Below are 21,955 nucleotides of genomic sequence, written 5' to 3' on the forward strand. Positions count from 1 at the left end.
ATACAAATATTTGCTAATCAAAACAGCCCACACCTTTTCCTAAGAATATAACGAGAGCTCTGTGTGATCAGGCTAAAGGCCTGTCATTTAGTCCAGCCTCTTGTTTTCTCCAGTGCCCAAGTAGATACTCATAGATAGTCCACAAGCAGGACATAGGGGCACTATCCTCTCCTGCTGCCTCTGTCCCTAGAAGTGCCATATAGTCCTCATGGCTCTTAGCCATCTCCTCCACCATTTTGTCTAATCCACTTTTAAAGCCGTCAAAATTGGTGGCCATCTCGTGATAGCAAATTCCGTATTTTATCCGTGCATTCCATTCTTATTACAGATGCTTCCTTCTAAATCCTAAAGTCCACCTCGGTGCTGACTTTTCTTTATGCCCTTTCTCACCATGTTCCAGTAAGCAACTTCAAACATTGCTTAAGAGAACCATGACAGTAATGGACATTAACAAGTGGAACAAGTTGCATGTAGTTTAGAAATGCATGAGCAGTGGAGGAAGCAGTATAAGGGCACGGAGCGACTCAAAGTTCAGCAAGACCTCATGCTCTGATTACTGGTGGTCCTTTTATTTTTGAGACTAAGCGATAGCATGGTAAAATACTACATTAAAAAAGCACAATACTAAGGTTGGTACCAGGGCAGCTTTTGTGAGGATGTCATAAATGGGGCACAGCACTCTTGATGCGGCTTGCCTAACCTCAGATGCCAGCGGCACCTGAAGGAGGGCCTTCAAAGTTACCTCAGTACCTAGGCCAGTTTATACAGGAGCAAAGGTGTCCGGTGAAGGCTGAGGAGGAGAGCTGGGGCAGGCCACAATTTATTCCCTCCTGGGAGTGGGCCCAAGTGACTCTCAATACGTTTCCGAGCACAATTCAAAGTGTTGGTGCTAACCTTTAAAGCCCTCAACAGCCTTGGCCCAGTATACCTGAAGGAGCGTCTCCATCCCCATCGTTCAGCCCGGACACTGAGGTCCAGTGCCAAGGGCCTTCTGGCGGTTCCATCACTGCAAGAAGTGAAGCTACAGGGAACCAGGCAGAGGGCCTTCTTGGTAGTGGCACCCGCCCTGTGGAACGCCCTCCCATTCAGATGTCAAGGAAATAAACAACTATCGGACTTTGAGAAGACATCTGAAGGCAGCTCTGTTTAGGGAAGTTTTTGATGTTTGATCTTTTATTTTGTTTTTAATATTCTATTGGGAGCTGCCCAGAGTGGCTGTGGAAACCCAGCAGTTGTTATTATGCCTATTGACCAGTTGGGGCCACCCTGCAGGGAACGCCTGCCCGAAACCTGCTGGCATTGGACAGTTGCCAGCAGCTGGGTGATCTGGCCCTGCCAATCGTCAGTGTTGCTTAGCTGCAACACTGCCCACCATAGAAAGTGAGCAGGTTTCTTCACACACCGCACAGGTAAACACCATCACTTTGAATTGCATTTAGAAGTGGGCATAAAGAACCAGCGGAAGTATTTAATCAGTTCCTGCTATATGTTCGCAGTCTTGGCTCAGATATAAGTCTAGGGTCAAGAACATTTTTTTTAAAAAGTCCTTTGGCCTTTAGTGGAATTTTCTATTTTCTTAAAATGATTGATTGAATGACCGGGACAAAGCTTCTGAATGTCTTGAGCTTAAAAGTGACTGATAAAGTGATGATGAGCTTCCTAATATTATCTTTCAGATAATTTGCGGCAGAGGGCTTTCAGCAGAAGGATTGACGCTCAGTGCCTTGAAGGAAGATGATTACAAAGCAATCTTTATTGGAATTGGTAGGGATTCATCATTCTTCCTCTGTACTTGGTTTTACTGGAAGTATTGTATGTATGATTAATGCTGTAATAAACGGGCCGTGTTCCTATGTCTCAGCAAGAGACCTTTAAACACTAATCTCACGAAGTAGTACCGTTAGCATGTGAGGAGCTTTCGCCATCCTCTAACTAGTTTTAATGCAACCTTCTCTGGTACCGACCACTTTCCCCAATATATAATTATGCCTATTACCTACATGAAATATTTCTCTGGGGCTGTGGAAGTATGAAACAGTGTTGGCTTTGGCAATGGCTGCTGTGTTATATTAGGGACAGAGTTAATAAAACCTGAATCAATATGTTCTAGTACAATTATCACATTCCTAAGGAGCACTTTATTTAATAGATGTCACTAATTTAGTCAAGATCTCAATATGATCATTAAGTAACAAAATCCTTAGGGGACTTATTTATGCTGAATTAATGTCAGCAGATTGCAGGATCAACATTATCTTTAAACACACACACACACACACACACACACACACACACGGAACATACTGCTTTTTTTTGGTAGCCCTTCCCTTAATGTTTACTATGGTAAGTGAGTCGATAGTAGTATACATAATTTAAAAACCACAATAATTGTAATTTTAAGGGCTGTACACTATTATTTTTGTGTGGTCTGTTCTGCCTGCCCATGTGCTTTTCAAGCTTCTGGTTCAAGACTTTAGCTCTGTCTGCAGACAGAAAAAGCAGAGATTAAGCATTTGGTAAACTAGTTAGACTAAAGGTGCTTTGGCAGCATTTTTTTAAGGGTATAATCCAATTATTACACTTGCACCCGTGTTAAAGCCTTTGATCTAGTGCAGGCATAAGCAAACAGCCCTCCAGATGTTTTGGGACTACAACTCCCATCATCCCTGACCACTAGTCCTGTTAGCTAGGGATGATGGGAGTTGTAGTTCCAAAACATCTGGAGGGCCGAGTTTGCCTGTGCCTGATCTAGTGGATATCTCTACTTGTGGAAGAACAGGGAAGGCAGTTTTTGCCAATTCCTTTCAGTTCCCACAACCTGCTCCAAAGACTTGAGGGACCCTCCTGAACAGGGTGGAAGAAGATACGAGGAGCTTCAGGGGCAAGGGTGAATCTGCAAAAATGCCTTCCATTTTTTTTTTTCTATTAGTGGAAGTGTCTGCTGGATCAAAAGCCTTTCCATGAATGCAAAGGCACCCAATGGATCCCATCCATTATTCTTAATATTGTGCTTATGCATGCAGATCTCAGGTATTCTCTGAAAGAGGCATTTTCCCTGCACAGGAATAACTCTTCTGTGGCGATGCTAGCTATAACACTTGTATGCATCATTTAAAAACAAAGTAAGCTGTTTTTATGCACGTTCTGTGCAAATTTGTTGAATTGGAACTGGAACTGGAACTCATAGGGTTAGTCAGCAAAGATTTTGATTGAGTGACAGCCCTAGCTGGAAGGAATTCCCCTCTGTGCAAAAGTTATAATATGTCATAGGGATACGTCATCTCCCTGCATTGTATCCCCTGCATCTTGTTCCTCTCCTGCAAATTCCATGCCCCTGTCATTAAGACAAGGTAGAAGGAATCTCCCAAAACCATCATGACAAAAGCATCATTAATTGACTACCTAGAAAGGGAGAGCAGGGCTGTTTTGACGTTAATGACTCACATGTCTACACACATTGAGATTTGATGATGGTGATGGTGATGATGATGGGGTATTATTTATACTCCACCCATCTGGCTTGGTTTCCCATTTGGAATCATCCTCAGGTTCATTCACTTCCAGTATCCACCATACATAGAAAGCAATGCCCAGATCAAGAGATCTGTGGTTATCTTACATGTGGTTATCTTTCCCTATCTTTAAAATGGCTGTTGGATTTTCCAGTTTGGTTAGCTTCTATTATTATTATTATTATTATTATTATTATTATTATTATTATTATACCACCCTATACCTAGGGGTCTCAGGGCAGTAAAATAAAGTTATAAAACCACAAAATACATAATACAAATAAAAACAACAACCCAATAGCCCCACCACCACCACAAAAAACAACACATTTTAACAGGGCATAGGATGTGAATCAGATCAACCAAAGGCCTGGTTAAAAAGGAATGTTTTTGCCTGGTGACTAAAGGTGTATAGTGAAGGCGCCAGGTGAACTTCCCTGGGGAGAGAATTCCACAGACGGGGGGCCACTGGAGAGGAGGCCCCTTCTTGTGTTGTCACCCTCCGAACCTCTTGAGGAGGAGGCACATGAAGAAGGGCCTCAGATGATGATTTCAGGGTCTGGGTGGTTTCATACGAAAAGAGGCAGTCCTTGAAGTATTGTGGTCCTGAGCCGGTTAAGGCTTTATAGGTCAAAACCAGCACTTTGAATACATGCAGTGAGCAGATTGGGGAAGGAGTAGGAAGGAAGCATAAATATGTTGAAGTTCCTCTGATCTTAGCACATGTTGAGGTATATGGCCAACATCACAGACACACATTTTCTATACTCCAAAATTGCTTCTTTTCCTTGAAGGTGGCCTAGATGTCAACCTTGGGAACAATAAGTGTTACTGAAAATTAGGGACAATAAATAATAACCTCTCTGGTTATGCTTTTCATTTTCTTAAAAATATATATTTAGCATACTTCACCAAGACCTCCTTTTTTGGGCTGTCTCAATATGCTACAAAAAAATTGCCCGGCATTTAAACAATGGCTTTCCAAGTGGAATGCATGTTTATCTGCTAAAAAATTGTGAATGTACAACCAAATCCCTCCCCAGCATACGCTCAGCAAATTGAGTATGCAGAGCCAAGAGTGGTATGAGACTTAATGCTCTTTATTGATCTAGACGTTGCCTAAGTGAACATAATAAGAAACAAGTTGCCCAACTGTTCTTTTTTCCTTGTTATTGATTACAAGAGTGGTAATTCTTAGTACAGCAACAACTGTTGTTCTCCATCTGGGTATTCAGTATAATAAGCTTTCCAGGTTTGTTCTCTCATGTGATTATACTACAGGCCATTGTGATTTATATAATCCTAAATCCTCTCATTGTTTGAGACCTTCCACGCGTAGGAATTTCCATGGGGTCATATTTCTTGATAATTGTACATGAGGCAACGTGCCAGGTTACCGTCCCTCTTGATTTAATCCATCTGACAAACCATGTACCCTTCATTCTTCATCCCACCCTTTGCTCAGGGAGGGGGGAAATCCCAGAAGTTAGGTGGGAATACATAAAGAGCTTTGGTTGTCTCTGTAACCGTGAGCTAGGCTAAACTATCAGCAATCTTTCCTCTGTTCTGAGATTACTCGGCTAGGCACAGCTGGGATTTTGTGAGGTGTACAGACAAGAAATAATGTCTGCGAGGGGAAAAGAGAAATCAAGAGCTCCTTTCCTTTTGACCTGCTGTGTTAATACTGATCTCATAGTGGAATGTACATAAGAAGTTGCCTTATGCTCTGTCAAACCATTGAACCCACCTCTCCTATTATTGTCTCCTCTGAATGACAGCAACTCTCCAGAGATTCAGGAAGAAGTTCTTTCCCCGGTTCCACTACCCGAATTTTATACATGCAAAACAGGTGGTTTCTCTCTGAGCTATAGCTGTTCTCACTCACGTTGCCTTTATGATGAATCCATTCCATGATCATAGCCTGCATTTAAGACTGCCTTGAGTAGCTGCCATTCTTTTACATTTGCAAAACAGCAGTTGTTTTCACTAGTGAAAATGGGGTGACTGTGGTGAGAATAATGGATTGAACTGATGAATTTCCCAGTTTGAATTTCCCCGGCATCAATTCCTGCCCCCCATAGTTGGCATTAATGAGGACTTCTGTCCAGTTAGGTATGAAAGTGCATTGTGGACAGGTTCCTGCAGCAACAAAATATACTTATCCAATTATTCTAAAAAAAAAAAAAAAAAAAATCCAAACAAACCAAAGGTCTGAGACCAGAATTAAGGTGACTCAACCTCCAAAAAGTCAGGAAATGGGAAACAAAGGTTGATACTTTGATAGTTGCATTAAGTGAGCTGTTGTGGTGTTGTGCTATGTTATAAATGTTTCATGCTTACAACTTCTGTTCCATGCACCTTCACTTTTACATGGTCTCAAATCCACGTGGGGAGGATGGAATGCCTGTGGCCAGCAAGGTTGTTGTCCTAGTCCTTTGTTGCATTATGAAACATGTGAGCTTTATTGCTAGAGGAATCCTATTGTAAGTTTGTCCATGCCTCTTTGTTGCTTACTCCAGTTGCTGCCAGTGTGATTGGTACAGCCACTACGCATGTGTTTCCTAGTACTAGTGTGATTGATGATGGTGCTGGTAATGAAAAATATCACAGCAAGTTTTGAAGACAACCCGCCAGTTTCATAGAGTTGAAAGGCAACAAGAAAGGGTGTATCTTGGCAGTGTAGAGGTGGTGAATTGTACCAATTTTGAGGAGCAATGTGTAGCTTAGTTGTTTATATTCCAGTGCCTTTGCAGAGCACTTGCCTCGTCCCCTATTCCATATATCTTGGCACTGGAAGGATGCAATTTGAAGCAAAGAATTGGTGTACTGTAAGAAGATGCTTAAACCGGAATTCTTTCCAACTGCAGTTCCATACAGCCCAGCCTAATGTATCCCACCAAACATTTCAGGTTCCAAACCAACCCCAGATGTCTTGCAGCATAGCTGCTGCTTGAAACATGGCAACACGTAAATTCCCCCTTCAGCGCCAATCGTGTTGCAGTTCCAGATCCAGAACAAGAGACTTGGGACAATCCTGCCATTCCTTCTTACTGAAGTGTCCCACTAAAAGCCTGTTCTGGAGTGGGCCAGCATAAGGGTGGCCAGTGATGCTAGAAGGATTATTTTCAAAACCAAAATCCCTCTTGGGGTGAGAACGAGCTTGCAGATGCAATAAGGGAAAGGCCAGGGTTATGACATGTGAGCTGCAAACGATTCTGTCCTATATGTACCACTACCATGGTAAAAAAGAATTCTAGAAGTCTGGAAGCAGGGAAAGAAGTGAGTGCATGATTTTCATCATTTTAGTGCGTGTGAGGGATGTGTGTGTGAGGAGGGAGCGAGAGAGGCAGACAATATATGCAGACTCTGTGTGAGAGAGCTTCCTGTATTCTATATATGTGTGCTTGTGTAACGGAGTTTGTGGGATAGCCACAAACATCCCCTTTTGCTTTGAACACACTTGCTACTAGCATGTGAACATTGGACGATTGGTCTACAGTGAATGCTTAGGTCATTATTGACGTAAAGGATATGTTAAGATGACCAGAGAGTGATTTGCTGTGAACAGCCGTTTGCTCCAGGTTAGTTTTCATGCCCTTGGACATGAAAGTGGTTGACCACAGAGTGCTGGAAATTGACAATGTATGGAAATTTAACTGCAGCTGTGTGGGTGGGTAAGCCTGGTCTTCTCTTCCCAGTGTTTTCATTTACCTTTCCCCTGCTTTCTCCCCCTCTCTCATTCCATTTGGACCCTATCCTCAAATCTGCAGCTGCTTTCTTTCATTGGGTTACATTTTTTCTTATATTCATTTACACTGGAGAGTGAAAATAGAGGTGATGGTTGTGTTGGTTGTTGATGTCACCATGGTCCAGGCAAATGAGATCCCAAACACAGGGAGCTGATTTTTCTACCGGCTGGAGATCACAGCTGCTTTTTCCTTTTGCAAATTTGTTTTGCATTGTGTTTGGGGGGCGTGTTTCAGTTGTCAGAAGGTCAGAATTCCCACCAACCCTCATATCATATAATGGGCATTGCTCTATGTGGTGAGACATTCACATCCAATAGTGTGTAGTGGGCAGTCCTTTTTCTCTCTCTGGAAAAACAGGTGCTGGTACTTACCATGAAGTTGGTATAGTAACTGTCACACTTTTTAACCAAAAGAGAGAGAGGTGCCTGTACACACCATGATATTGTTGAAGTAAGTGCCACACTTTTTAACAATATCCCCTGAAAAAAGCACTGCTAGTGGGAAACTTTATTCATCCCACTATTAAGAACTGAACAAAATCCTCAATTGTTTGCTGCTTGTAGTGGCTTTCTGTGCAGATAAAGCCACTACAGGAAATTTTTGTAGCTGTCACCAGGTAACAACCATACAATGTGCACCGGCACTACCTGCTTTAAGGAATCACCTGCTTTTAATCTTTGTTAGCCTAAAAGCTTCTGTTATGATTAATTGCACCTAATTGGTGTTTTTAAACAAGCAAATGCTGGAACCTAAAATATATGGTTTGGAGACCCTAAATTTCAAAACGACATTTGTAGGCATTCACTCTTAGCTACATGTGTCTTGTGTGTAATTGCCATCACTTTCATTATCAGTTATTAAAGGGAAATGCCACAAACTTTAGAAATTAATCAATAAGGTAGGTGTGTGTGTGTGTGTGTGTGTGTGTGTGTGTGTGTATGAGTGAAATACAACAATCAGTGGTAATAAATGCCACGGGAGCCTCAGAACCTAGTTAAAATAACATCACTCCTCACATACCCCAGAAACAATCAATTACGGCTAGCTCCTTCATTTCTATAATTAATTTTGAATTCCAGTTGGTTTTCCTTCCTTCCCTCCTTCCTTCCTTCTTTCTTCAGACACAGAAGGACCATTGTGCTGCCTTAAGCCCAGTGTGTCTATATTTCAAAATGATTGATTGTGGGAGACATTGGCATTGAACTACATTGAGATGATTTCTTTTACTTAAAAGCAGAAATATTTTCCTATTTTTAAACACACAAACACACACACACACACTCCACTAACTGGGCAATTAAACTTCCCAGAAACTTTTATTCTGCTTAAACATCAAAGCTTTCCCTTGAGCATTTCTAGATTGACCAGGACTCTCCCCTAATTGTTCAGCTTTGCAGGGAAATGAGATACTGATGGGGGCAGGCCATTCTGAGCTGTACCACAATAGCTCTGTGTCTCTTTCACAGAAGACCACAGGCCAGCTTTGCAGCTGATTAGATGGCAGACACAATACTTATATCCATAACAACAACAACTAGATGGGCATTTCATGGAGTTCCTGGCTGCTCACTTTTTAAAAAAATGGCTTTGCAGTTGTTTTCATGAATTATCTTCTTTTGTGGGTCACCATAAGCCCTATCCATGTGCTACTCATGTGTAGGGCATAAGTGTGTAGAGAAGTATACATGTATTCTACACATTTTTCACTCAGGGAACTTCACCTCAAAATGGAAGCTCAAATTTCAAAGGACACCTGTGTTTCAGTTCCCATTTTGTTTCCACAAGTGCAACTCAGGTTAGGTAAAGTATAAAGGGACCCCTGACCATTAGGTCCAGTCGTGGCCAACTCTGGGGTTGCGGCACTCATCTCGCTTTACTGGCCAAGGGAGCTTCCGGGTCATGTGGCCAGCATGACTAAGCCGCTTCTGGCGAACCAGAGCAGTGCACGGAAACGCTGTTTACCTTCACGCCGGAGCGGTACCTATTTATCTATTTGCACTTTGACGTGCTTTCGAACTGCTAGGTTGGCAGGAGCAAGGACCGAGCAACGGGAGCTCACCTCGCCGTGGGGATTCGAATCATGACCTTCTGATCAGCAAGTCCTAGGCTCTGTGGTTTAACCCACAGTGCCAGCCGAGTCCCCGCAACTCAGGTTACATTTGCATTAAAATATGAACCAAATGGCTCTCCCGTCTTTATGCGAAACAAAGGTAACTGTGGGTGTTAACACTTCAGAATTAATCTATGTCAGTCAGAGTAGGAAGAAGTTAATACCGTTCATTTAAATTCAGTTACCTGGAGGTCTGAGGAGAGCAATGAGGTAGCAGTTCCTCTTGGGATAATGCAGTCAAAACTGTGACTCCGCAAAGAGACTCCTAACTCGTTCCATTTCTCTTGTTCTGTAGAACTTGCACGACTGCAACCATTCTGTGCTAGCCGTTTTTATCAGAGCCGCATTCCTACAGCACTTGACTATTGCAAAAGGCCACCAAAGAGGAAGCGTGGAGCAGAGCTGGAAAGGGGCTAAGGGCAATAAAAGGAAGCCAGGCTGATGAATATTCTAAGTGAGTTTCAGGAGCTCCTTTTGCCTAGAGAAGTGCTGGAATTCTCATTGCTAGAGTCATTCACAGCTTAAGTCTTTGTAGGAATGGTTACATATGCAGGGGGTGAATGCAGTTATCGGGCAGCTTTTTGCAACTCTAAATTGTGAGATGCTTTCATGGGGGTTCGGCTGGCTTTGTCGGGCCCATTATTTCTTCCCTCTGTATATAGCTGTGATGTTGCTATAGCACCTGTTACTCCTTTCTTAGCTGCCTAGAGGTCTTGTGTGGCAGTGAATCCTATTGTGTCCTAGGTAGCCCTTTTTAAATGAATGCACAGACAACATTCTCCCCCTTCCCTCCTGCTCAAATGCTATATAATTTTCCGTAGCTGAAGGTTACAGAACTATATTGGAAAGAGCAAATCAAACCATTCATGGAAAGATCCTCTCTGTAATTGCATTTGTTCAGCGCTAATTAACATACCATTGGAAACAATAGTGTCATCAGATAATCTCATTGATTGTTACCAAATTGGGCAGCAAAAGAGAAATTAAAAGTCTGAGCATTGGTGCACTTTATTTTATTTTTTTTTATGTCTCAAGATTGATTTATTCCCTTATCCCTAAAAAGTAAGTAATCACCTAGTGCCAATTATTATCTTCTGATTAACTATGCAGTGCCACCTGGTGTGCAGATGGGAAGAATATTACATATCAAGGGCTCTGTTCACACCCACCCACATGCATTAAAAACCTATGTGACAAAAAGTGAACAGATGTTCATTTTGCTTGTGATGCAGAAAGAAATTGTGCCTCTTGCTCCTGATTAATAAACTAAATTTGGAAGATATTTTCTGCATATGGACTTCTTCTTTTTTTTCTTTTTTTGACCAGAGGCCAGCACAAGTATTTTAGGAATACATATACACGCATAATTTCTCATGCCAATTTTGTCGTCTCATTATTACTGTACATTCCAGCCTCCACCATCCCTTCTAAACCTCCCCACTGAGTTTCTCACCTCCCATAAGGAGAGTGGGAGGGCAGGATCATCTGAAGCATTTTTCACATCTTCTCTGCCCAATATGGCTACATTTTCTGCTAAATAAATAAATAAATAAATAAGACCGAGAAAGAAAGAGGAAACGATGGCTACATTCTGCAGGAGGCACTAGTTGAGATTCTCCAGGAAGAGAGAGATCTCTGAGCAATAATATGAGGAGCATGCAGAATGGGGGGCCACTGTGTGTCTGTGCTCTTTTCATGGCAATCTTGCTTTATTTTCCTGCCAAACTGATTATTCAATAGATTGCACTAAAGCATTTTCTTTTAAAGCAACAACAAAGCTTTTGTTTTGGTAGCATTTTAACCCTAGACTCCCTCCCCCCATTTTTTTTTTTTTTAAATAAGCATGAAGAACCTGGTTTGAAGCGTACATGTGACTAGATCTGTCTGCTAAAAGTTCCAACAGTGAGATGTTGAGCTGGTTCAGACTTAACACTAAACCAGTCTTCTATAACTGGTGCTCTCTGGATGTGTAGGACTCCACCTCTCATCAGCCTCAAACAGCATGGGCAGTGGTCAGGGATGATGGGAGTTGTGGTCCGAAACATTGTTTCATGCTATGTGTATGAACTATAATAATAAACAGTGAAACTTCTTTCTACTACAGTGGTACCTCGGGTTACATACGCTTCAGGTGACAGACTCCGCTAACCCAGAAATAGTACCTCGGGTTACAAACTTTGCTTCAGGATGAGAACAGAAATTGTGCTCCGGCGGCACAGCAGCAGCAGGAGGCCCCATTAGCTAAAGTGGTGCTTCAGGTTAAGAACAGTTTCAGGTTAAGAACGGACCTCTGGAATGAATTAAGTACTTCACCTGAGGTACCACTGTACATGCATCCCTTCCCTTCCCTTCTCCCATGCAGTTCGCAGAAGGACCTCTACAGCATTTCATTTCGGTTTCAAAGCTACTTTGTGCTACATACTAGTCAGATATTGCCATTTCACAAAGTTCTGTTTTGTTATTTGGGTTATATGGATAAAATCTACCAAAAACTCTTTAAAAATAGATTGCATTTTTTAAAAAAAGAACATTGGCCAATTTCTGAACGAGCCAACTTCAAAACATGAATTATGTGTGCTGTGAAGTTAGTTTGCTTAACTAACTAGAGGGGAGGCAGGTTTGGGTTTGGTTTGTTGTAGGTCGTGCCTGTAGCACTAATCTATATTTTAGCATTGCTTCTGAACTGGGCCTCTTTGGAGGCCAGGGGAGAGAAGGCAAAGCCCCATGATCAAGCTAAACAATGAGGATGCAGGTGAAAGTCTTTGATCTGGAGCATTTTGAAAGATGACAGTGATTCTGTCTGGATGGAAGACTGTCCATTAACATAATTGTTGTGTTTCATTTCTGTCTGTAAAGTGCATGCAGTGTACCAGCAGAAAGGAGAAGTGTTGTCTGGAATTGGGACTAGACAACAAAACTCTTAATGTGGCAAGTTCTGGGATATCTTTGCAGAAGGAATTGTGATTTCTGGTGTGGTTTTTTTGTGACAAATCATGGAGATGCTTCATCTTAGGAGTTCCGTCACATACATAGGTCAATGAAGTTTCTCACACCTAGGATAAGAAGGAGTAGCAACTTTTGTCCAATCTCTGCTATCAACCGAGTTTCCTTCTAGTAGTAGATGCTCACCCTGGTGATGTTAGTTTCTGACAGACCCTAATAAGCACTGGAACCACCCACTGAAATGTCAATAATGTTGGCATTCTAAAATAAATGACAATTCTTCTCTTAAATAATGTGTATAAAATTTCACACAAAGCAGCGGATAATCTTACAGCTGTGTAATGGGGGCAGGGGGAGCACAGTCATTCCTTTATTATGCTATATCTAAATGTTACAACCATTTGCCATCATGAGCATTCTCAAAATCTGACTTGGGTCTAGCAAGACGATCCCTAAGCTACTCCATCCACTTGGTCCCCAAGCCAAAAGGCCCAAACAGGCCCACTCCAAATGTATTGCTGCAAAGAGAGTTTCTCCTTTGGGGTCTGAATGTGCCATGGAGTTCAGTTCATTTGACCTGGTACAGCTTAGGATGCTCTACCACCGAGCCACAGTTTCCTGCTTCCAGACAATTTTATTTTAATGTTAATGCTACCTTATTTCATATGAGCCGTGACAAAATACAAAATTTAAATAATGGCTCCTGAAATGCATGCTTATTTATCCCCTCCATTTTACCTCCCCCCTGAGGCAAGGTAGTGAGCTCAGCTCCTGGATTCTGAAAGAAACTCTACTGGGGAAAAAAAGGGGGAGGATACTTTCTTTTTCCCACCACCATCCCTCACCCCTCACCCCACCCTTGTGTTAGACTTCCAATCTACTCAATTGCAATTTTTTTTCCACTTCTGTTACTTTCTTTCACACACTTTTAAACCAATTTTCTACTTCTTTTTCTGTTACACATTGTTATCCATCTTATTTAGTATTTCAGTATTTGTAAATGAACTTGTTTATTCTAATAGGTGTTCTGATTTTTCAATATGATTTTGCAAGTATCCTTTAAACACCTTCCAGTCCTTGTCTATCTTCTCTTTTGAGATCCTTCCAATTTCTCCCATTGTTTTGGATATATTGTAATACTCCAATAATTTGGCAAGCCACTCTGTTTTTGTCGGTATAATACCACTTTTCCAATTTTTCGCAATCAATAGCCTTGCGGCTACTGTTGCATATAAATATAATGTCTTGTCTTCTTCCTTTAGACTTCCTGGTACTATTCCCAATAGAAAACCTTCTGATGTTTTCCTACAATCATATCCCCCCCCCATAAGTTCTTCTTATTGCCTGCCCAGTAAGGGGTGTAGCTGTTTTGACACATTAAAAGAAATCTCAAATATATGAAGGAGATTTTAGGAATGTGTCAAAGGGTTGTCTGGGAACTCCTCTAGGAAAACAGTTTGCTATAGCTTATCCCGCTTGTCTAGTTCTCAATTGATAATCCTGTTGTAGAAGGGCCAAGCTCATGTCAGACTTAATTTAAACCAATTGAGGTTAATTATTTCAGTAGCCAGCACAGCTAGTCTTGACTTGGTGCCCCAACGTGCTCGAACCATTTGTCCCTTCGATTTTCCTTTTCTTGGATGTCTTAACTAGGGCTGAGCCAATACTCTTTTGGCATCTCTTTCTTCCAGTGATATTTTGCCAATGCTTGTGTGTGTGTGTGGGGGGGGAGAGAATCACCTATTCATCTGCCGTTTCTCTTCATTGGCTGTGTTGACATCTTGTAGGCAAATCTGATTGGCTATGGTGCCATCCCATTGAGTGTGTGACCATCATTTAACAGGAAGCTTCACTGCATTCTTGGTGGACTTTAGGACTTTATATGCCAAATCTGATTGGCATAATCATTCTTTGATGTAATTCTATTCACTACGTGATCTCCAGTCAGCTGGGATCATCGATGTGACTCATTCAAGGGGAAGAAAAAAACAATGAACACAATTGAAGAGAAGGATGACATCATCATCATCATCATCATCATCATGTATTATTTTTACTCCGCCCATCTGGCTGGGTTTCCCCAGCCACTCTAGGTGGCTTCCAACAAAATATTAAAATACAGTTGTCCGTCAAACATTAAAAGCTTCCCTAAACAGGACTGCCTTCAGTTGTTTTCTAAAAGTCTGGTCGTTGTTGTTGAGCATTAGCAATGGATGATGGCCCTAAGTCAGCTTAGGGACGCGGGTAGCACTGTGAGTTAAACCACAGAGCCTAGGACTTGCCGATCAGAAGGTCAGCAGTTTGAATCCCCGCAATGGGGTGAGCTCCCGTTGCTTAGTCCCTGCTCCTGCCCACCTATCAGTAAACGGCATTTCCGTGCGCTGCTCTGGTTCACCAGAAGCGGCTTAGTCATGCTGGCCACATGACCCGGAAGGTGTACGCCGGCTCCCTCGGCCAATATAGTGAGATTAGTGCCGCAACCCCAGAGTCAGTCACAACTGGACCTAATGGTCAGGGGTCCCTTTACCTTTACGTCAGCTTAATAAAGGGGAATATTCTCAGAATCTAAGAAGTCTTAAAGAAAACATTCTATTGCACTTTGGGGTAAAAAAAAGTTCAGTGGGACAAGGATTGGCACAGACATGGCTTTAGACTCAAGTATTTTAGGGAACATTTAAAGGCAGCAAAGGAAGATCACATTTTGCTTAGTTTCAATTCTGTCTTTGCTTGCACTAGATAACTACTAGGTTTCATGATGCAACAGGATTTTTATTTTTATTTTCAACAATGCACGAGTTCCTTGTTATTTTCCTTTGTGCCTATAAGCGAAGGCTAAAAGGAGGAAACGCTGTTTTTATAGGCATAATTTTAAAACCGCAATATCACTTTTTAAAAGGGCATTACTTAGCCAGCACTTCCACGCTGTTATAGAACAAGCTTTCAGAAGCTGCTATGCACCATTATTTGCTTCCTAGCTTCAGATCCAAAAAAGAAAACAACATTGCTTTTCTCTCTCTTGTCAAGGCTATTTATTTCTTGGGTCAATGTGGAGAAGGAAAGCCATGAAGAATGGACACTTTACACAGTGATCCTAAACACATTACATGAAAGATTGTTTTGCTAAAATCAATGGGACTTATTGCCACATAATGTGTTTAGGATCATGATGTTAGTCACTTAATTAAACATTCCTTTTTGAGTGTACTCTATGGCAATATAAATTATCTGGAGAATGGTTTAGGAGCAAGAATAACATGCACATAAAGCTATTTTTTCCCTGATGGCGATAGGTGATGCATTTTATGTGTTTTGTTGTGCCATGTTGGACAAATCCATCATAAATAGTTCTTTGTGCGGATGACATTGATCTACATTACTGCACCATAAATTCATCCTGTAATTTGGAACAGTTGACTTTCTGGCCCAGTACTTGAATAGAAAGGCTCTTGTAAGCCATGCCTGAGCTGTCTTGTGTAATATGTGCCATAATTTCTAGGGAGTTTTACGGGAACGCCTGCACCCTTACTAGATGGGTTTTGTGTTGTATGTACAATATCTGTACACTTCACAGGAAGATTTAAGGGAGGGAACTGTTAGAAAACTGGAAGGAAAAGAATATGCATGCCAGATAATAAAACCACATATTCACCTAATAATAAAATGGCTGGCTACACCAAAAGAGAAAATATTTTCAGAGTCTGTTGTCCTTGGCAGCGGTTTCTATTAAAAATACTTCATTGTCTATTGTCTATTCGTTTCCACATGTATACTGTGGCATTAAATTGATACGTAACATTTGAACAGTTGGCATTCTAATTTCCTAGGTATTGCCAGACATACTCCTCCTTTCTGTAATTTAAATTGATTTTAGGCAATGTGTCTATGCCAGAGGAAGAACTGTAACATAGGCCATAATGGAAAATTATAAATAAGTTTCAGTGGCTCAATACTGTACTTGTTCAAAGACCTTCCTAATTAATGGCCTTTTCCTGATTAGAGTTTAATGGGGGAAAATCCTTGATAACAATTTAATGGTCAAAAAGATGTGGTCGATTAGTCTTTAAAGCCACTGTTTATTAAACAATTTTTGGCCTAAGTCAAAAGTTGGATATTTTTTGGTATAAATTAAATAATAACTTTTTTTGTTTTATTTCTTGTATACCAAATAATAACACCAGGGTCTCTTTGGTCATGGACTCTTTGCTTCTGTAAAAAATATTAAGGATTTCTTGTTGCATTAAAAAGGGAAAATATAAGGTCTTTGATCAGGGGCAAATATTCTGATGTCTGTAGTAGTAACAGATGGTATACAAATGTTTTGCCATTACTGAAGCTAGGAGGTCATGCTCATTTCTGTCAATCCCATGAAGCCAAGGACTGGTTGAGACAAAAGGAGAGGGAAGACTGAAGGTCAAGTCTCTTTGTTACCCAGATCAGCCCTTCCCCATTGCCTGTGGCCTTCTCCTCATGTCTTTCTGCTTTTTTTAGCTTTAAAACTGTTTATTCAGGCTGCCCACAATGGCTAGCAAGGGGTTTTGAAGCAACTGAACACCTTGAATGCACATAGAGGATGTCCCCTGGAAGAGACAGAGCGATGTTCAGCTGCTCCCAGGGGAAATTGTATGGGGTGAGGGGACATGGCTGTCCTCAAGGTTTACAAAATATCCATGCCTTGCTTTTGTGTCCTCAAACATGATGCTCATCCTGTCCTTTTGATGCCAACGGCGATGTGTGTCTCATGTGGGGACCGCTTGTAGCAACATGCAAGTAGGCTTGTATTACAGCCATTGTGCAACCCAGTAGATCCCATAAACATTAAATTTTAATATTAAAAATATTTGTTCTCAAAACCCGCAAGCAAAAAAAAAAGTTGGGGACGAAAAATTGAGCTTTTTGGTTATATAATTCTTCAGAAGAAAGAGGGGTTTTGCTGGTTATCTTACTTGACTCCTTGTGTGATAGAATACGAAGCATTATGAGGAAAGATCAAAACAATGTATTACTAGAAGAACTATTTCCTATTCAGGGGACAGTTTCCAATACTCAAATAATTTCTGTCTACTGTTACTCTTAAGACAAAAAAAATAAAAATGCTGTATCTGATAGCCCTTTGTTCACATACATTTCTGTGTTCTCCAAAGAACTGTCTTGATAAGACTCTATCATGTGTACCATACTATTTTCTGAAATGAAGTTTTAATAATTTATCCAAAATGAAAAAAAGGAAAGATTTATATTGCATAGCTTCTGCTCGGAGAACTATTTCACACTTTGAAACAAAACAATATATCTTTGAGTTGCTTTGTTTATGGATTTGCAATTTCTTTAAAGAATGGCCTACCTAAGGAGGCCTGAACATAATATTTATGCATTTCTGCTGTGACTTAGAGCTCCAACTAAGATTATGTGTGTGAATTTAATTGTAGCATAAAACATAAGAATTACACCCTTATAAAACACTTGTGTGGTTAAAGAAAACCCACCAAAATGCAGCACACATTAAGGGATTCCATGTTTGAAATGAGTATCCAGTAATAAAGAAGGGTCGTGGGGCTAGCCAGTGAATAAAAGTCAGAACTGAGAATGAAGTGCCTTCCCTGTTTAGGACTGGGCATTGATAGAAACTGATAATGTTTGATTAATGAGAGGCAGCTTTGCAGTGGGTGAAAACATCTGTAAGAAATGATTTATTATTTCAAGGGTATTGGGAGCTTGCCGTATCTTGCAGATTTAACTATGTGTGCCTGAATAAAATAAATGAGATGCAACATGTGAAAAATGAAAATACATTACTTGCAAAGGATGTGTCACAAGCAGGGTATTTTTGTTCAAGTGCACTTTGTCATGGGGATTTTTTAATGTGGTTCTGAATACAAATCATTTAACTGGTTCATAAAATCAACTCAGTTGGAATTCTTGCATCTATCATCCAAGACAGAAATGAGGGTTAAACTTAATGTGCTGTAACTTTCCTTAAATGTTCATGTTTTTATTGTGTTCAGCTATTGAAATGACACATATCGGGCAAAAGAAGAAGAAGAAAAAATAGTGATGATGAGAGAACTGCCTTCTTATTTCAAAATGAAAATGTAAACTGCACTGATTAACTTCATGAACACCAGGAAAAAATGCAGCCCCCTACAAACCCTGACTCTTCTGCAACCTTTATCATGATGATAATTTATAACATAATCCCTGCTGCTGCCTAAACCCATCCTATCTGCCCTTCTCTTGTAAGGAACATCTTTCTTCTCCATCTGGTATCTGGGCTGATGACCTTTTCCTCCATTTCTGCAAAGTCAACTGAGGACAGCTGTCTACTCAACGAGAGTAGATGAGAGAGGCGATGGCACATAGATACTAGGCTCCACTCCCTACCTGGATTCTTGTGGGAAATGCAGATTATCTTGATACAGGTGCGAAATATATACACCTGATGACATTGGACAAGACCTAGAAGAGTCATGGGGAAAGGAAGCAAAGGTTCATGTTTCACTTGCAACATCCAAAGCTCCTGTCAGGCTTCTCTCCCTTTTTTAAAAAAATAATAATAATTTGATTCCATATGCTAAAAATGAAGACGACTTCAGATTTCATGTGGCACAGGGTTTTAACCTTGCTTTTGGATATATTTTTACTTTCTTGCTGAGAGATCAGGACCTGTTCCTTAATTATATAAGTGATAGAACAGGGTTTTCTCCCCCAACTGTATTTGCATATTGGTACCGTATTTACTCTCATAATATAACACGATTTAAATGAGCAGAGTAAGAATTGCAGAGCAAGGGAGCTTAATTTGCAATACAGTCAGGAATTGTGTGCTGAGAATGATAATATTTTATGCCTGTTATTTTTGAATCTTGGCAGCATCACTAAATAAAACAGGAGCAAGCACTTTACTAATTTAAAGTGCAAAACCTGTAGAAAGGGTTCTAATTTTGGTTCTCCTTTCCTGAACCTGTGGAATAAATTTGCCCAGAAAACCTATGGAATCTTTCAGCTGACTCAAGCTTTCACCGAGTTGCTCGTGTATGCTTAGTTAATATATTATTTGAAATCAAGAGCCCCAGAAGTTTTAATGTATGGTTTTCACTCCTAGTTGCACTGCATCATGGAATTTGTGATCTTAAAGCTACCTAAACACAGGATTTCTACTCTATGACTGTGATTGATGAGATTGCTTTAGGTGTTTTTCTGCAAGTCTGTGCATGCTGTAAGAATGCTTAATTTTTTGAGGCGTGATAGTAATGCAAAATTGTGGGTTGGGGTGAATTTGTTCCATGGTGCATGTCAATATTGTTGCCGTTCTGTTCAAAGCAAGGAATTGCAATACTTCATCAGACTTCAGTTTTTGTAGCTGTTGGTGGAATATTTAATTTAAATTTCTAGTTTCTCGAGCGCATTGGAAATATTCTGGTCAGATACTTAGAGCAGGGGTAGACAGATGTTGTTGGACTTGAAGCAGTCGGCATGGCCAATGGTCGGGAATCATGGAAGTAATGGCCCATCTGCCACCATATTGGCTCTCTCTGGCTTAGAGGATGATGTACATGAATTGCAGACATTTTATCTGGCTAATAAAGAAAAAAAACCCTTACACAATTATGATCCACCATCAGAAATACCCTAAACATTGATGTTGATCAAAATATAAGGGATCTTGTATATACTTTCATCAGGCTTCATAGTGGGATGGATTTGTCTAAATATGAATCTGGAAGTTTATATTAAATTTTCAAAAATTCTTACTCTGCTCAAAAATTTTCAAAAAAATATGAAGTAGGACTATGGGCATTTAGGGAAGTTGTTGTCTTAATGGGTTTTAATTTACTTACCTGAGTTCTTTTGTTGCTTCTTCTTCTTCTTCTTCTTCTTCTTCTTCTTCTTCTTCTTCTTCTAGATGGAGTTTAGTCCCTCCACCCAAGATTCCCAAGATTTTTATTTACCTGGAAGTAAAATTCATGCAGGCACAAATATCAGTCACATTAACCATTTGGGGGGGGGGGGGAGTAACTGGCTTTCTACATATAATTTATAAAATCAAATCAGGCCTGTGTCTGGTCATCATGTTGTAGCACTCCAAGACTGTTGCATCCCAAGGGGAGATCTTCATGGGCCTAACCAGAACTTTTGTTAGGGGAGGCAGGACCAACGTGATTGGTTTGTTCATTAAGTATTTCTATTGATTTACTTGATCATGGGAGGGCAGCTACACCACCCCCCCGGCTATGCCCTTGAAGATCTGTACACAATATCATATATTCTTCCTATCCCTCTAGCCCAGGCATGCCCAAACTTGGCCCTCCAGCTGTTTTGGGACTACAACTCCCACCATCCCTAGCTAACAGGACCAGTGGTCAGGGATGATAGGAATTGTAGTCCCAAAACAGCTGGAGGGCCAAGTTTGGCCCTGCCTGCTCTAGCCTGTTCCATAAAAGCAGACTCACCCAGATCACGGTTGTCTGGATGCTCCACTGCAACATTAATTTACAAGTGGAAGCCTGGTCTTTAGCTACCCTGTACAAATCTGGACTCAAGGAAAACACAAATGTCAGAAGTTTGTTACCCTCATCTTTGAGGGCCTAGTCTGGAAGCTCCAGCTGGTATAGAATGAATGCAGTGGCCAGACTGCTGATGGGGTTACATGGCTAGCAATACATAACACCATTCTTAAAACATCTGCACTGACAACCCATCGGCTTCCAACTCAGGTTCAAAGTCCTTGTATTAATTTACAAAGCTCTGAACAAGATAGACCCATGTTACCTTAGGGATCTGAATCCTTGTATCCCAACTCAATCACCGAGATCATCTACAGGAGTTTAGTTGCTAATCCCCCAGGTTAATGAAATTCTTCTGATATGGGCACAAAATTGAGCTTTTAGTGACATTGGGCGAGTACTAGGGAACGTTCTTCCAATAGAGATTCAGCAAACACCTGCTGTTTTTAACCTTTAAATGTCTCCTGAAAACTTTTCTAGGCTGCCAAGCTTAGGCAGGCAATTAAGAAAACATCTTTCTGTCAATTATTAGTGAATTATCCCTGGTTTTAACTTTTATGGGATTTTTTTTTTAATTGTATGGCAGTGATTGTTGTAATTTCTTTAATGAAATTGGAGTGTGCAATGTTTTTTGTAAATAAATAAGGAAAGCAAGATTATGAGTATGCTGAATGGAGGCATTTTTTTTTATTTTTCTCAATTAACAGCTTTGGTCAGATTGGCTTCTGTTTTGTCTGCTTTTACATTATTTTTCTTGTTTTCTCCTACAACAGCAAAAAGGTGTTTTATCTGTTGCCCTTTGCAATTGAGAAAATGTCTTAACCCCCCCTCCAATAAAAGCATTTGATTTCTTTTATCACAGATGTTGCGCATAGTTACGCTCTAGCAGGAAACTGTGATTACCTTCCAAAAGTGTCCCGGAACCCTAAATAGGAGAAAGAAGTGACTTCCAACCCCCAAGCTCATCAGATATGTTAGTGTCATGTCATGCCAACTACCATGCTTTGGGATTATCTCTGTAACAGATGTAAACCTAGAGAACATATGGAAGAACAGCTGCACACTAATGTCCTATGGGCTTCAGCAGTATCTTGACCCTTGTAAATTTTGGAAAGAGAAGAATTAGGTAGTTAGAGTTTA

At 40.7% G+C, this 21,955-nt stretch overlaps 1 protein-coding gene across 3 annotated transcripts in view; it reads left to right on the forward strand.

The window, feature by feature from the left end:
• The window catches only part of DPYD (dihydropyrimidine dehydrogenase), a 526,421-nt gene that overhangs the window by 178,387 nt on the left and 326,079 nt on the right, over positions 1–21,955 (forward strand). For all 3 annotated transcript variants that reach the window (XM_081008554.1, XM_081008553.1, XM_081008555.1), the window contains one exon: positions 1,677–1,764. In XM_081008554.1, coding sequence (XP_080864680.1) covers positions 1,677–1,764 — 88 coding nt within the window. The remainder of the gene's footprint in view (positions 1–1,676; positions 1,765–21,955) is intronic.

This window comes from Podarcis pityusensis (genome assembly GCF_964106645.2).
Source record: "Podarcis pityusensis genome assembly, chromosome: 6".
Lineage (NCBI taxonomy): Eukaryota > Metazoa > Chordata > Lepidosauria > Squamata > Lacertidae > Podarcis > Podarcis pityusensis.